This window comes from Orbicella faveolata, unplaced genomic scaffold (assembly GCF_042242905.1).
Source record: "Orbicella faveolata isolate gen_17 unplaced genomic scaffold, um_ofav_v1 contig_1, whole genome shotgun sequence".
NCBI classification, from domain to species: domain Eukaryota; kingdom Metazoa; phylum Cnidaria; class Anthozoa; order Scleractinia; family Merulinidae; genus Orbicella; species Orbicella faveolata.
The window spans coordinates 31,578,441-31,595,283 of NW_028301536.1; the positions used below are offsets into that span (position 1 = coordinate 31,578,441).

The 16,843-nt window shown below is 39.9% G+C and overlaps 1 protein-coding gene across 1 annotated transcript; it reads left to right on the forward strand.

Annotated features, from left to right (window-relative positions):
- Positions 1 to 5,021: 5,021 nt before the first annotated feature.
- On the forward strand, positions 5,022 to 15,746 carry LOC110047179 (lysophosphatidic acid phosphatase type 6-like). The gene is made up of 10 exons (XM_020752926.2): positions 5,022 to 5,390; positions 6,102 to 6,232; positions 7,265 to 7,347; positions 9,086 to 9,312; positions 10,294 to 10,400; positions 11,175 to 11,255; positions 11,900 to 12,029; positions 12,988 to 13,026; positions 13,566 to 13,612; positions 15,212 to 15,746. The coding sequence occupies exons 1-10, from the start codon at positions 5,058 to 5,060 to the stop codon at positions 15,297 to 15,299; spliced, it is 1,266 nt and encodes a 421-aa protein (XP_020608585.2). The 5' UTR covers positions 5,022 to 5,057; the 3' UTR covers positions 15,300 to 15,746.
- The last annotated feature ends 1,097 nt before the right edge of the window (positions 15,747 to 16,843 follow it).

Below are 16,843 nucleotides of genomic sequence, written 5' to 3' on the forward strand. Positions count from 1 at the left end.
TAAGTTTCGAATTTGCCGTGATGGAGATGTAATGGCCATCGACCGACTCATTCCAATACATCATCACTGACCATGATCTTGTAACCTGAGATCAATAATTGATTCCTCCGAAGACAATAGTTGCTGCATTGTCGCTTCCTTTTCGGGTTTCCAGTAAAACACGAAATCATAACATCCAGCGCACGTACAGCGACTATTAAAATGAATAAAATAAAAAAAATACGGTTTAGAGAGGAAGCCACGTCAGCTTTAGCCGATTTTCAAGCGGGTCCCCTGTCCTAGTCCAATTGGAATTTGGAGTGTTGGTTTTGTTCAGGATCGGAAAACTGGAGAACCCAGAGAAAAACCCTCGCAGCAAGGCAAGAACGAATAGCAAACTCAACCTACTTATGGAAAGGGGCCGAAATCGAACCCGGGCCACATTGGTGGGAGGCAAGCGCTCTCACCACTGCGCAGTCCCCGTTCCCTCTATTCTGTCATTTTGGCGCGCACCTTTGGTAAAAAACTGGTGTTCAGTGTTGCGCACTGTTTTCGTCGATCAATTTTCAGCCTCAAGAAAACAAGAACGCCCTTGTGTTCTGCAGTCCCAGGAGTCTCACTCGCAGCAGGTGGCTCTTCTCTGTGATCGCAATTTGGACAGAGTGCATACAAATCTTTGATAAACGATTTAATTGTCTTTAAGGAGAGATTAATTCCGCTGATTAATTGACCTGTCCAACCCAACTGGCACGTCCATATATCATGCGGCATGCGCATGTGTTTAGTGCTTTTCACATGCAGCTTTCTAGGTTTTCGGGTTTTCAGGTTTCCGTTTACTAAGTTTGATGATCGCCTAGTCACTTTCATGAACTTTTTAAGCATTCGTGGACCGGTAGTAAATTAGCAATGATTCATTTCCCTTAGACAACCTGACAGTCTCCAGACGAGGATGGAACTCTGCGCGCTTGGAGGAAGTAGGCTGTTCTTTTGTGCTCAAAATATTCTGGCTTCGCTCACAAACGCCTTCCCCACTCACCCACCCCCGAATACACACATACACTATTCCACTGAAGTTTACAGTTGTTACACACTAATATCCCTTTTTAATAACTTGAGTTTTCATAAAAAGTCGCAAATACGCAGGAACTAGCAGTTGTCGACAATTGGGGTGCTACAGTCAAAAGTTTCTGATGCAGCCTAATTTTGACAATTGGTAGTGTTATATGTCACTCGTCAGCAAAGGAGTCTCAATCGCTAGCTCTTAGTTTGGGTGAAAAAAACTTAGACCACGCCCAACAAGGTGGATTGTGGTTCCTCTGTATTGGAATTCCCCTGAAAACTCTAAAGAGCTTTCTCATACCGTTATCAGATACTAGTGGTTAAATCACCCTCACCCCTTCCCTTGGGAAATTAATGCTGCAGTAGTTACCAGTCACAAGTAGTCAAAACTGTACTGCGTATGAAAACGAACTGATCATAGTAAATGGAGAGGAGTCTTTGCATGATTTGCCTTCAGTTCTACGTGTTATTAGAATACCACTGAAAGCAAAGATTTTGTTTGTTTTAATGAATCAGTCAACAACACTCAACCACGTTGCCTCTTCTATTACTTTACGGGTTTCCGGTTCATTACAGTGACTGAGCTTTTACTTTGAATGGGAAGCAGTCCATGTAACGAATGGGTTGGTCATACGCTGCCAAACTTTTGCTTTGTTTCCTTACAGCGCAGGTAATGAGCGGGTTTTTTGTTAGAGCGAGAATAGCTGGCTTTTAACCAATCACATCATTGATGCAGTTTTTTGATTAATTAAGAATCACTTAGTAAAGCGTTTTCAGCTGTTGATCAGCCTTGCCCAATTGAGGTGATACGCTGACGTGTATCCTGCTTTTATCATCACAGTATCGCTACTAGTAATCTTAGCATTTAGTGGCTATTTTCATGTTGTAATTGATAGTGTGATAGGCACTGATACAAAAAAACAACAACTTGTCAGGCAATCTCAACCAACCGCTACTCTTCCAACCTTTCGATTTCCAAGTCTCACCACGATTTTGCACGTTCTCATGAAGGACAGCCAGTCCTTTTGATGTGTTGGGGTTTACTTTCACGGCGCCTGAAGCTTCATTATCGGAATTTCTGATTAATTAATTGCTCTCTTTGTTTGCAGTTAGCGCACGTGCTATAGTTTGCGTGTTTTCTTGTTTGTTTATTGCAATCATCTCATGCTGCGATAAAAGCTTACGCTTTGTTTAATTTACCCGCTCCCTCTCCATCTCGTTTTATCGTTTAGTTTCTATAAACTGCTTTCTTCTTCAGTGAAGTTCTCAGCAGCCAGTTAAAGACATTTTCCTTGTAGGTCTTCATCGTAACGAGTTAATTTCCGCTAAATTTGACTAACTATGATACAGTGTTTTCTTCATACTTCGGTGCTCTGTGAACTAGATAGCACAATAAATCGTCCCCATTAGTGGTAAGTCGGCAAATTCCTCCATTTTAAGCATCGGAAATGAACCTTAACTCCAATAAAAGGAATGAAAAATCATGCGGATCACCTAATAAGCCACTTCTGAAATTTTGACGAATTCAATTAATTTAAGGGATCGTGTGTTCAAACAATACAATAAGTACAAACAATAATCGAACTTTTTGTTTCCCTCAGTTGATGGCAAGTGATGGTATCTCAGCGGGGGCCTTACGACTTACTTGATCTCCTAAATTGATTTTTTGAGACAAATTGTGAGGAACGTATGGAATGTCAGTGACACTAATAGTCACTTCAAACCAATATCCGTGTGTCCAGTGGTGTTGAAAGAAATCTTCGAGTCACGGTGCATTTCCTCGTAATTTCATCGGGGATAGCGATCATCCGGTATTCCATTTACTTTCTTTTTCTTGAGTCCCTGACACGGTTGGTTATTTGGAAAGAATGCCGGGAGAGCGTTTTCGATTGACCTGTTCACAGAGCGTTTGGAACTGTGCAATATAGGCCAATAGGGCGATGGATGTTGCTGTTTTTTTGTTGGCTTCTTACAGTTCGTTGTTATGAGTTGTCGCAAATTATGTCTGAAGAAGAACATCCCGTTTGTTAAAACAGCTGGATGCAACTCTGGATTCTGATTTCTGTTACAACTGGGTCGATAGATTTGGACCAGTTTGGACTGATAACTGATGTTGCGAGGTTCAATCAAGTTGGAACACAATTCAGTTTCAGTTACACAATACGAAAGGACTGTGATTCGTGCTTCAGTTAAATGTATTATTTTTTCATCCTTGCTTTCGTCAGTTTTGGCGTAAACAAATGTTACAAAACTAAAACAGGTGAATTTTGTAAGCCAGACCATGACAGAAATCGGGTATGCAATGCTAAAAATTGATTACTTCAAGAATAGATTTTACGGCGTCAGTTTGAATAGACTGACCTGAGGGAAATACCACAATAAATGGAACATTTCAAGTACTTGCACGAGCTATACACTCCAAGTGATTTAATGGTAAACATATTCTCGAAGGATCATATTAGACATATTAGTTCAGTGTTTTCCGGGTGCTATCTTTTTCCTGTTGTAAGTCAGTACCTGATTTTGCTGATGGTTGGCAAAACAAGATAAGCTCTATTCAGAATAGAGTAGACGTCTAAACTGTTTCCTTTCACTTTTCCAGCGTGAAAGGGATTATATCAGTAGTAGACGTTTGCTCGCAGGCTATATTCAGCACTAGGCCGGCGGTAATCCTAAATTTAGCACTGTCAGTACTGATGACACCAGTAAACTTCAATGACATTCACTCAGTACATTCAGCACTGTACTATCCTCTGTAGCCAAACTCCTAGCAGTTTCGTGAGTAAAGATCCAGATCATTGTAAAATCACGTTTGTAACAATATTAACTTGCTAGAAACTCCAATTTTGTACTTTGCCTCATGATGGACAGATTCTACTCGGTGCAGATGTTTCAGTCATATACACAAACGTAGCATCTGATCATTGTAATACGTCACCACCCTCGTCACAGCGGAACTATCCATGTGTTTTGTGGATTCCTTTCGTATTTGATCAATCTGATTTATTTTTTTCTCTATGCCGGTATTCTCATCACGGGGAGACGGGTGAACACGGGAAAGAGTATGGCCCAATATGTATGTAACCTTGCTCAAAGAATTCAGCATTGTCATTGGCAGACCCCTTGGCAGATTTATAGTGAAGGCCCACACACCTAGTCTCCTGTCTTCCGGCCTTAACCTTAACTCTTCGACGGACTGAGCACTAGTATGCAATAGTATCTTAGAGAACCCCGATTTTAAAATTTTTAAAGGTGTCGCAAAATGGTTACCCAAGGAACCCAACTTAACTCCCGCCTAGCCTCACATTGCCTGATTTCAAGCCGAAAAGGACTATAGGTACGAGTCTGTAATCCACCGTAGGAAAAAAGATGGCGGCTGTACATTTTACTACAATGCCTTGCAAACCTAACACAGCCTACGAGACACAAAGAAAGTGAAATTTTTACAATATTTGCGCTGTACTAAGGACATTGAGTAGCCTAAGTTTGAAGATTTTATAACGTTTCTATACGTTTTTATGGACGTTGTTAAGGTTTTCGTGCGCTAAGAACTATTGGTAAATGTATCTGTCGCCATCTTTTTTCCTACGGAGGATTGGGATTAGCAACTACTGATCCACATAGTCAGAAAGAGCACACCGAGATACACTAATTCCCCAAGTTTAGTGTTAATCAGGCTAGTTTTGTGTGAGATACAGCCATTTAAAAACGCCAAAATTACACAGAAATATTTGGTCCTCCGGACACAGCGTCCGGATGGCCATACATTTTTTTGTAAATTTTGATGTTTTCAAATGGTTGTATCTTGCTTACTATTGGGTGTATTTGCACCAAACTTGGGGATTTTGTAAAGTTTGGTGTGCACTTTCTGACTATGTGGATCAATAGCTGCTAATCCCATAATTTGTAGACTCGTGCCTAGTCCTTTCGGCTTGAAATCAGGCAACAGCGCGAAGAACACACAGCCGACAGGTCCCCGTTTCAAGTGGAACCGTCACGTGACACGAATTAAGAAAAACATGGCCGCTGTCAGTCGGCTTTTCAGGCTTTCCACTTTCACTGTTGCTGCTGGAGCAGCACTTAAGATATCCAAAGATGTAACAGACAGAACAAGAAATAGTTCACCGAACTCGAATTTAGAACTTGTCTTGGTTCAAATTGCCTTTCGGCATGGTGCTAGAACACCGATCTTCCCGGCTCCATGTCAAGAGTTAGAACCTGTGACTTGGCAAGCGGACCTTCTGATGGGAGCTCTTCCATGCACCGACTTTGACTATGAGCTCAAACACGTTTCTGGAGGGGCCAGACCGTTCTCTAAATACGAAGATCGCCAGATGAAGAAAATTTTAAAGGTAGTGTCTTGTTGCACCATCTTTCACCATCTTTCACCATCTTTCACCATCTTTCACCATCTTTCACCATCTTTCACCATCTTTATTAACTTACATGTATCAGTGTCTTGTTTGTATTGCTTGAGGTTAATCTTATACCGATACATGTATTAATTTATTATTTATTAAGCTTATTATTATTTTATTATTACACCGATACCGTAAAATGCCGGTAAAAGGGTTTAGATTGGGGGATTTTATATCCAGGGAAATGAGAGGCCTAAAAAACCATTTGGGAATGACCTGAAAGTCACTCTCATCGCTTTAACGTTGATGTCTGCATAAACTTGTTCATTACCGATTTCCGAGGCCTGTGTTAGGGAGGTTATGCATACCCCCCATCTGAATTTCAAACCTCTCAAGAGTGAGGCCCCATTATGGGGGGTCAGAGCATCCCATATCCTGTTAAGTTTTGGCCTAGATATCCCGTATCCAACAGTTCCAGTTTCAAAACTTAGGGAGATCTGTTCTAAATATCCATATCCCATTAATTTTTTCTCAAAATATCCTGTATCCTGTTAACTTTTGAGTAAAATATACAGTATCCAGAAATTTCTAATGGGGTCTCAAAGGAGAGTGTCTGACCCTATACCCACATTGGGTTATGGTCAAAATCTAAATCTAATCTAAGAACAGGCTGTTATGAACCAGCATTCTTCTCATTCTTTTTAGGGTGGAAGTCCCCAAGGCCAGCTCACCAAAGTAGGGCAGCAACAAATGTATGATCTGGGCAAAAAGTGCGGCAAGTTGTACATAGATGATCTTAAATTTGTACAGGAGACATTCAGTCCTCACGAAGTTTTGTAAGTTTAAATCTGTGGTATGTTTATAACTTTTCACCGTAATATTTTTAACTTGTTTAATTTCAGAAAATATGCACATATCCACCCCGTAGAAGTTTCTGACAAGCCTAAAGAACCTTCTTTCCATAGGGAGAGGGGTATGGAATGATATGTTGGGGTACGATTTTACCATTGGTACATTATTCAGGGAGGTAGCTAAGAGTCTGCTACCAGCTGATTTCAACAACTGAAAGATCTAGCTCATCCCTGCCTACAGGATATACTCATGATAATTTTGACGGACATTACATGGGCCAGAAAGCTGGCTGAACAAGTTAATGAGCTGACTTAGTTTTTTCTTAACTACAGTACATCCCTGAGAATTATATTGATGTCTAACAGAGAAAGTCTGCATATGAGCCAAGTGGCCCAGCAGGCCAGAGCTTATCACGGATTCTGTGGCATGAAGTGACTAGGAGTATTTTAACTCCCTCCTGAATGAGATGCTAGTCTATTGCAGGGTTTCCCCCCACCCCCCCCCCCCCCGGCATTAAATTTGCCGGTACCCATTTATACACCTGGGTGAGAGGGGTACTATGACAATAAAGTGTCTTGCCCAAGAACACAAGGCAATATTCCTGGTCAGGGCTTGAACCCAGATCACTTGATCAAGAGATGAGCACACTAACCATGAGGCCACTGTGCCTTCCACTTATGTCTAACAGCCTGGTGATTAATTAATTGAGGTCCTCCCCGAGGACAGAACACCTCTTTGTAAAATTTAAAATATTTGAAGGATGATAAGTTTCCTTGGCTTCCAAAAATTTCCGTGGATATGTCTTTGTTTCTGCAAGCTTACAGTTTCCTTGAGTGTTACTGTTGCAACGCTGCACAGATACTGTCCATAAAATTAATATATAAATCTGGAGGTTATTGTCAGGATATTGACTGGATATTTTCTATTTGTTTTGATCTATACTTACTGTAAGTTTTTATCAGTTTCAAGTAGATGCGTGATACAGAGGAATAAATCTGTTTTGTTTATAAATTCAGTATACGTACATCTAATATACAAAGGACAATTGACTCTGCAAGATGTGTGATGGCAGGGATGTTTGGAAAGGAACAGTTAAGAGGTGAGTTTTAAACTTTGTCAAGTAAAGCAAGTGTTTTATATTACTCCCTCCACCAGGAGTATAAAATAATTAATACCTGTTGGTGAAATCTGACTTACCCAATGGGTTACTGTGATGGACTAGTAATGCTGGCAGGGGGCATGGAGGGGGGGGGGGGGTAGGGGCGGTGGACTCCCATGTGAAAAAATTAGGGATGCTTGTCTTCTCGCTTAGGGGTATAAATCAAGGGTGCTGGTCTCACTTAGGGTGTTGGTGATGAAACACCACTATTTTTAGCTGCCAAAGTATCCTTTAGGATGCACTCAAAGAAATAACAATGAAAGAATGCTCTCCTTTCAATTTTTAGGCTCAAATTCTGCTGGGTTCTCGTATCCGGTTACTAGCACAGGCTCCTTTTGAACCTGTAATCAAAATCAAACCTATGAATTCCATTTTAAGGGGTATCTTTTAGGGGTCAAATAAAGCTGAAGCTACACCCAGACTGGTTTCCTTTAAGGGTTTAATTCAACTTTTCTGACTAGCATTCCTTACCTTTTCATATCGGAGACCGCCCCAGGCTTGGCCTTGTAATGCCATTTAGGGAGTAGCAAAACCCCTCTAGAGTTACTTCATGCTATAAACCTGGGTTTAAGGTGCAGAACTGATTCAACAGGCAGCCCCTGTAATCCCCTGACCTGGGATCTGGACTAATGAGCCATTTAAACATGCATTAATGTACGTTGTGTCAGTGGGCTGGGAAATAAAATGAGCTCTTTATATCAGGGGTTGGTTATAAATGAAACATTATTGAAACAAATTTTATGGAATTAATTGAAATCTTCCTTATATCAGCATTTGGTTAACAAGTGCTTTGAAGTTTAATGGTGTTACTGTGGATTTCCACTGCTGGTAATGTCATAATGCCCTCTGGAAGTATACACTGAGATGTTGACAGAGACATTTTAGTCTATCACTGACAATGGTCTACATGTATATCATGATCAAAGGATTTCCATCTCTATTGATATGTTTGATGGCATTTATTTGATATGTCAGGGTAGAATAAAACAACGTACCTAATGTAAGTAGTGTTTTGTATGTTGGGTTTAGCTAATAGAAAAAATATATATATTGTAAAGTAGTGTATTTATCGTAAGTATCATGAGTACATTTGTAAGTAGGGGTAGCCTGCGAATGCAGACGTATTTCCGGCTGTCACTTGGTTCGGCAGAACCAAGTGACAGCTGGAAATACGTCTGCGTTCACAGGCTAAAGTAGGGGTAGCAGCGTAAGTATTGTTAGTGTCGCAATTACCGTATTGTATTTAAGGAAGGCTAACAAAAACAAAATTATTATGGAAAACATACTAATAAAATAAATCAGAATAGTGAAAACAAAATGGTAGACTGAAGTTTTGGCTTCTGGGTTTTGTTTGTTATTAGAGCGAGGATTTACATATTAGATACATACTTTAGTCATCCTAACTGGGCTTTTCAGAATATATATTTAAATAGATAGAAAAATAGATAAATTTCATTTTTAGTAGCAGAGTTTTTGTCCTTTTCTATACATTATTGTCTGGCTAAACAATACCCATTTGTTCATTTTACAAGGAAATTTGTTATATTAATGTTTCCGCTGTATGCACTAACAGGTGGACACATTTGTGAATAGATTGTCAAATTGTTTTTCTAAGATCACAACGATGTGTTTGTTGAAACCCACAAGTCTTAATTTTGTTTACATTTTTAATTTGTAGGTGTTGTTACCATGCACACAGAGGATGAGTGCAAAGAGTTCTTGTACCCAAATATAACTTACTGTGGATATTTAAAGAGTGGATTTAAATATGCTGTTCTTAAAGGGCCAAACCTTGTAGAAGGATTTCATGCCAGACAGAAAAGGATTGGAGAAGCTCTGAAAATAAATTATGAGGAGAAGCCTTTGGTGGCCGTCAAGTTACGAGATATAGTCATCACCATGATGGTAAGTTGCTCATTAAATGCATCTGTGTACCTAGAAAGGATCAAGAGTAACACATCTAATCTCCCATAAAGGCATTATTTCTTAAGGTTATCATACTCAAGCTATAAGTCATGGTTTTGGTTGAAAAGAACACTTGTTAGCCTGTGTAGCAGCCATTTCCTTTCCTTTTCCAGGAGGAGAAATCGATCCAGTGAGCAAAGGAGGAGCGCACTTGGGGTGAGCAAAAAACTGGGGAGAAATGGGGAGGGGGCTCACAGTTTTCGTTCCCTTCGCGTGCTTTTTTTGGAAAAGGAAAGCAAACGGCTGCTACCCAGGCTACACACTTGTACAATGTTGTCATTTGACTGCAACTACTGGTAAGACCACAAAAGAAATTAATTATTCATCCCTCGACCTTGATGTGATTTCTTTTATTTTATTCCCCTAAAGCATCACCTTTGATTCTTGCCTTTGGGTTAAATTTAGAACAGCAGGGTTTTCCCACACACATAATATTTCAGAAGCCTTGTACAGAGGGCAAGGATGTCAGCTCAAGGTTATTGACAAACCAATAGTTTATGTTCTGAAAAGGATATGAAATTATGTAAGCTTCAACTTATTCTATGACGTGATTTTACTAAACCCTCCTGGCACAGGCAATGTTGCTAGGATGAGTGCAGGCACCAAGGAGAATTGAAATCAGGATCTGTTTTAGGAACATTTTAGTGTTTACACTTGTACAGTGAAAAGATTGATTTTTATGTGCTGCAAGTTTATAACTGTGTAATGGTTCCCTTGTTATTAACAGTTACCATTTTAAATGCATATTCTGCTATTTCAGAAGACTTAAAATGGGACACACATAATTTTCTGGGAAGCATACTCCTCAGATCCCCCTTGTAAGCTCATGCTTAGGAAGTCATGTTTAAGCCTCCTCACTCAAAAAGTTACTGCATTGTCCCCAGCAAGATGTTAATTGATACTGTTTATTTTTTTTTCCAGGCTCATAACATGGCAGTTCCTCAAGTTATTTTACAGAATTTAAATGTAATAGAAGAGCAAGCACTTCAAGAATTTATTGTAACACAGTGTGGATTAGCACATCTACGGTAAAACAATACTTGAGTTTGCTATAAATAAGCTGTATTGGGAATCTCTACCCTGATTCTCCTACATGTACGATTTTTAAAGAAATAGTATTGACAACTGTGTTCTTCTTATCTCACTCTTTCCATAAATGAAAGCTCTTTGGGTTTGTTCATACCTTAGGCACATACAAAAAGATTGAAAATATACAAGATAGAAAAGAAATAGACAAAGGAATCTAAACTGTCTTTATTACTAATCAGTGAAACTGAAATCAATGCTATTTCGGAAAAAAAAAATTATTTGGAGTGGGAATTTTATAGTGGTGAATTTTTATAGTGGTGGCCATTCAGAGGTTATTAAGTAAGGTGCCTGAGATTTTGTTCTTTTTGTCACCTCCCTGTTGGCCTGGAGAGGTGGGAGAACTCCCAAGGACAGAAGTGCTCATCGGCAATTTTGAAAAGAACACCTAAGAGGTACCAAGACCCTATTTTGTGGGCTCGGCTTGAAATTTTTTCTCCTCTAAGAGGTACCAATTCTTACATTATCATAACACATTATCTTCTGTCGTGTGTTTTTGGCTCAATACTCTAAAAGGTACCGCAAAAGCTCTGACTGTGGACCTTTTGAAGCTTAACGCCCTAAGAGCTACCAAAAGCGCTTTTTTCCACCCCTAAAAGGTACAACAAGCACCCTCATCATTTTTATATGAGAGCCCCCCCCCCCCCTTCGCCCATGCCTGTTGGACAAATTATGTCCTGAAAATGTTAAATAGTACCTTTAATATTACTTGGTAGGAAAAAATATCTTTCATTTGGTGTTGGAGTGTTTTTAGAAGAAGTGACGGATAATTTTATCAAAACTATTGATGGCCGAAGGTACGTAAACTGTATTTCAGTTTGTATTGTTATTGTTTCCTTACACTGATAAAGGACTGTAATCATTCTGTTAAGTTAATGTAAGTTGTATGGTAATCTAGTGTCAAATATCCCAACCGGAAAACACGTAGTGACCGTAATCAGAAGCTCTTCTCACCCCTCTAAATTAACTCTGTACTTGTGTTGTGTTCTTGGGGAACCTGCTGTACTCCCAGTGCGTCCTACGCCCCAGGGTATGAACAGCTACTTCTGGCGATTTGGTAAAATTGGTTGGGAGGGGGTGGGGTGGGGATGGGACTAACCTAGAGTGGAGTTAGACAGACAGACAGACAGACGACTTTTACTTAAAAAAAGGTAAAAGATGAAATTGATTTAAATTAAAATTTTGTACAAAGTACATACATGCTAAATAAATTTACTAGTATACAGTTCAAGTCAATATTAGACGCTCCATAATGGATGATGCATCTTGAAAAATATGTCAGTTAGTCTCCCCTAGGCTGCTCAGTATCAACATCAGTGTTTCTTATATAGTAACCAATGTATGATGTGATGTTTATAAGGAACCTTGCATATTTTTCTGGCCTAAATTGCACTCATATGAGAAGATGGTTCAGTAATAAAGTAGCTTTCTTTTCCAACAGTCATTACAAGATGATGTTGTACTCAGTACATGATACATCTGTGGCAGCCCTTCTGATAGCGCTTGGTATTTTTGATGACAAGTGGCCTGGCTTTGCTGCTGATTTGACTTTTGAGCTCTACAGAGATAAGGTAACAAAGTATCATCAGTTAACTAAACAAATTCTCAGACACAACTCTTGAGGAAGCATTAGCATTTGTGCTAATGCAGTACAGGCGTTTTCAGGATGAGAGCACTGAAATGGCACCCAGAGAAAGATCTCTCTGTGCTCAAGATAATCTAGTGCTGTAGTTGGTTTATTAACCCCGGGGTTATGAAACTTTGTGACGGGTTTTGGGTATGATTACGACTATGCAGAAATGAGCTGACCAATTCATGAGTGGCATATATGGGTTATTAAATGCCATGACTATAAGCTTAGTCAATAAAGGGTTAAATAAGGGGCATACAGGACACGGTCACCTGTAAGTTTCTCGTGGGACATAGCGGGCAATCCAAAGTAGACAAGATAGCTTCATCTTGCCCTCCCAGACAGCCAGTCACAGTGCAGAACCTTGATGGTGGAGGATTCACATATAGACATATATACGGGTTGGTTGAGTGGTCAGGGCGCCGAACTTGAAATCCAGAGGTCGCAGGTTCAAGTCCCGCTCTGACCACTGAGCTGGAGTTGTTTCTCAGAAGACTCTAGTTCAACACTTCGGTCATGCTCATAAATAGCTAACTGGTCTGCCTCCTGCCAGTTGGGATTTTCAAGCCCGTTATGTTTATTTGAAATATTTCTTTCAGTTTAAGTGGTATGCCTGAGAACTAGCTAGCTAGTTTAAGCTAAGCGCATCGACCACAATAAACATTCAACATTTAACATTTTAAACATTTTAAACATTTTTTAAGTTAGTAGAGAGTAAGGCTATAACCCCGGGGAGGGATTTCAGTATGCCCCTGACGGTATGCTTTTTTTCATCGCATTCTTTCCATTGTAATATGGTAAATTGTAGCCAAAATGAAATATTAAAGGTCAGTTCAAAGGAAGGCCTCTATATCTCCAACTACTGTAATATTGTTACTAAAAGATTATTTTCCTTTCAGGATCAAGGTTACTTTGTGCGAGTTTTATATGAAGGAGAGGTATGTACTGCAATAATTTCGTATTTTGTTACATACGAAGAAGCTCTCACTCTCCTTACTTGTAGAAAACATGTAAAACTGAATTCAGGCCAATAAGACTGAGGAGTGTTGACGAGTGTTCAAACCCTCGTTCCCACTCTTGTGTAGTAAAGGTAAATCCTCTTAAGCTCAACTGGCTCCCGACCTTTAACAATCGGCGGCGTTTGTTGTTGATTTGCTACAAGAAAATGTATCAATTCTCAGTTATCAACATGAAAAAGGCTATTAGAAAATTGCCCATGGAAAACGTATACTCGAATTGGCTATAAATGCCTTTAGATTGTATTTAAAGAAAATGAAAAATATATATTTTATGAACCAGTTTTTCTATTGCGACAAAAGATCTTTTTAGTTTGCGAGAAAAGCCGGAGAAAACAGCTGTGGAAGCAGCTGTCCATGTTGTATGTTTCAACAGCTTTTCCCATTCTCTTCACATCCATTTGTTCGTGGTCTTTTACAAACATATTTTGCATTTCTTTCTTTCTCTTGTGTTTATTTAGGAGAAAATTCTTCCAGGATGTTCAAGTTCACTTTGTCCACTAAATAAGTAAGTCATTCTGCCGTGGTTTACGCGTCACACCCAACAATACTATGTTTAATTATAAATTTGAATCCTGATTTCTTGAACTTCCAAGGGAAATGAACATTGGTCTCGAGAAGTCCGAAGTTTGATTTATTGGGGATAAAATTACAGGGAAACAAACCAAGACTTTTGGTTTGAGCAACCAAGTTTGAAGTGGGAAGTTTGGAGTTGCACCGAGTTTGCAGTTATTGTATAAGGCTTCGTCCAAACTGCGCCGGAGGAATGTGAAAACGGCGTTTCCACTCTGAAAACACATCAAATGTTTTCTGTCCACACTTCGCCGGAGTGATTTGAAAACGCAACCGACAATAACCAGTCATTTTGGATTTGTGTTTGAGGAAAACTTGGGGAGGGAAATCTTATTATTGTCGCGATGTCATCGTTTTCGAAAAGCTCTGTTTGCAAAATGTTTTCCGTCCACGCTTAGACGCAAAGCCGGCGTTTTCAAATTCCTCCGTTTTGAAAAGCGTTTTCCAAAAACTCCGTTTTCGTGACGGATTAGCGTGAACGGTGGGCCCAACCGTAGAATTAAAGCTGCGTTTTAAAACTTCTCCGGCGCACTGTGGACGGGGCCTAGATTCTTGCTACACAGCTAGACTTTCTCAAAGTCCTTCGCGGTTATAGCTGGTCCTGCTGCGAGGAGCACTCGCGCTCTGCGCATTCTGCTTTTGAGTTACGCGAACATGCTCAGCTTTCGCAGCCCGACTTGTAGGCAAGTCCACCACATAGCTAAAACAAAGGTCTGCAAATTTGGTATTTCTCAACGTACCATTCCTTATTTGCCAGGCTTAGTAAATGCCTCGGGTTTTGGTCGGGGTGCGTGGGCCGAACCTTTAAATCCACCCCATTTCAGACCAAAATCTGTGATTGTTCATACCCTATTTTAGACCTGTGCCCAAAATCGATACCCCATTTTAGTGCCAACTCTAATATATGACCGTAGCTAAACAGACATAGCATCCATTTGCGCAAACATTTGAGAAGACCTACAAATTTGCCAATGTTATTGCGGGAAATAATTAGTTCGTTGTAAACAAAACAGGGCTGTCGTTAAGGGCGGTAAACCGTAACACCTGTTACGGCTGAGTATGCTTGATTTTCCCTTGATGCTGCGGGTGAAATTCCCTGTTGTTTAGAGAATTCACCCTCAAAGTAACAAATTTGCTATGGGTGTGGAGAATAAGGCTACAGGTGACAAAAAAATCAATGACAACCCTGCAAAATACCCAGGGCAAGCCAGTGTGAAAAACAGACACTATTTCGGACCAAAATGGTCAAAATCTATGCCCATTTTCAGACCAAAACAGCTCAAAAACCATACCCTTTGGGGCCTCACACACCTATACAGCCCATATAAGGGAGCATCTGTCCCCGGAGTAAATGGCACCACAACAAGAACAATACCATTTAGCACCAGAGGATAGAAAACACAACATCTTATAATTCAACTCGAAATTAGAAAAGAACAAAGGAAAACAATGGAGCCTAGCGGTCTCTTCACGCTTGGAAATTAAATTCCGAGAAAAACACTCGCTTAATCTCTAAATCTCTCATACATTTCAGATTCAAAGAGCTGGTCTCCGAATATTTTATAAACGATTGGGAAAAAGCTTGTCAAGTTGTGAAGGAAAGGGAATTGGCTGTTGCCTGAGTCCTGCAACACAGTTGTTCATGAATGATCCTACTGATCTCTCAGCGTTAGTTGTCACGGAAGTATATGCAATCCGGGTTGAAAGGACAGTGAAAAAAGTTAGATGAAAATCAAAATGTAAGGAGAGAAACAAATCAGTAGCGGGGAAATAAACTTTGTTAATCAGTCCTACTTATCATCAAGATTTGGCGACACTGCCTCGTGTCGTCCTTTCTAATCCTCTCTCTTTCGAAATTACCTAGACCATTTATACGAGAATAAAATGATGTAAAGAGTAAAAATAATATGTGCTAAACAACAACTTTATTTATGTAGAAACAGACAGTAACAATATATATATTGCATGCGTGACAAATTAATACTAATTAATCATCAAACTGGAAACAGACATATATATTTTTAACATTTTTTGATGGAGAATGTAATAAAATGGGCTTATTTCACTAATGACTGGTCTTTCGTTTTCATTGTGACCTATTTTAAAGCGATCGCAGCGAAAATGCACAAAACATGGACGTAAGTAATGTCCATTGCATTGGTTAGGATAATCGGGTTTCGGGGCAGTCGATTGGAGGGCGTAAGCCCCCCTCCATTTACCAGGTATTCCCCCTACCTACCTTGTTCTTCCCGCCGTTTTCGCACTGCTTCCCAACTGACCGAACGCCTGGTACAACCTATGAGAACTGGTGCCCATTCTGCCCTCTCCAGAGTGTATGTGAGCGGGAATAAGGAATTCAAAAGAAATTTTCTTTCCACGGAGTCTAAACTGCCGTCTACCTTTTAACAGGATAAAGTAGTCTAAATTATCCTTTTTTGGATGGAGGTGATGGGGTAAAAACTAAAAGATCAAAGTAACGTGGATTCCGACAAAAAGCCTGATGGTTACGTGTTTGTCATTGGAAAGAAAAGCGTTAAGACCATCGTTTTAGCTACCGAAATAACCTAAGGAAGCCAGCTAACACTGTTCATCTTCATGGTCCATGCCTTCTTGGTTTTCAAAATCGTGATTTTCAGGAACCGCGTAAAATGCTTCTTCATTCAACAGCCAGCCTCTCAAAAATACCAGTCAAAACGTAGTTGAAAGAGAAATTGAGTGCAAGCGCCCCGTACTCAGTTGGCGACATGATCACCCGCTGTGCAGTTTAGGTAAACCACTTAGTCTAAACCCACGAACTGTACCACGCGCATGCGTCAACCTACAATAGCAGGCCAGAGTCACGAAATTTCAACAAAGAGTGCCAGCGTCCACCTGCGGAAATTTTCCTTCATTGTTTTATTAAACTGAAAACAAATAGTGGTAGCAGTAAACTTTGTTTTCTTGTCTCGCCTTCCTGTGACTCGAAAGTGAAAAGCTACTTGATATAATTTTAGAGAGGTTTTTCTTTCATTAGGCGTGGGCTTGGAGGGGGGCTTTCTGTCAAACCAACTTGATTTCTACTTTTATTGAACTGAAAAAGAAGTTTTGGCTGACGGAATTCTCAATCCCTTTTTAATTCAGTGATATATTTTGCTTTCAAGAAATAACAGGAAGCGAGACAGCCTCG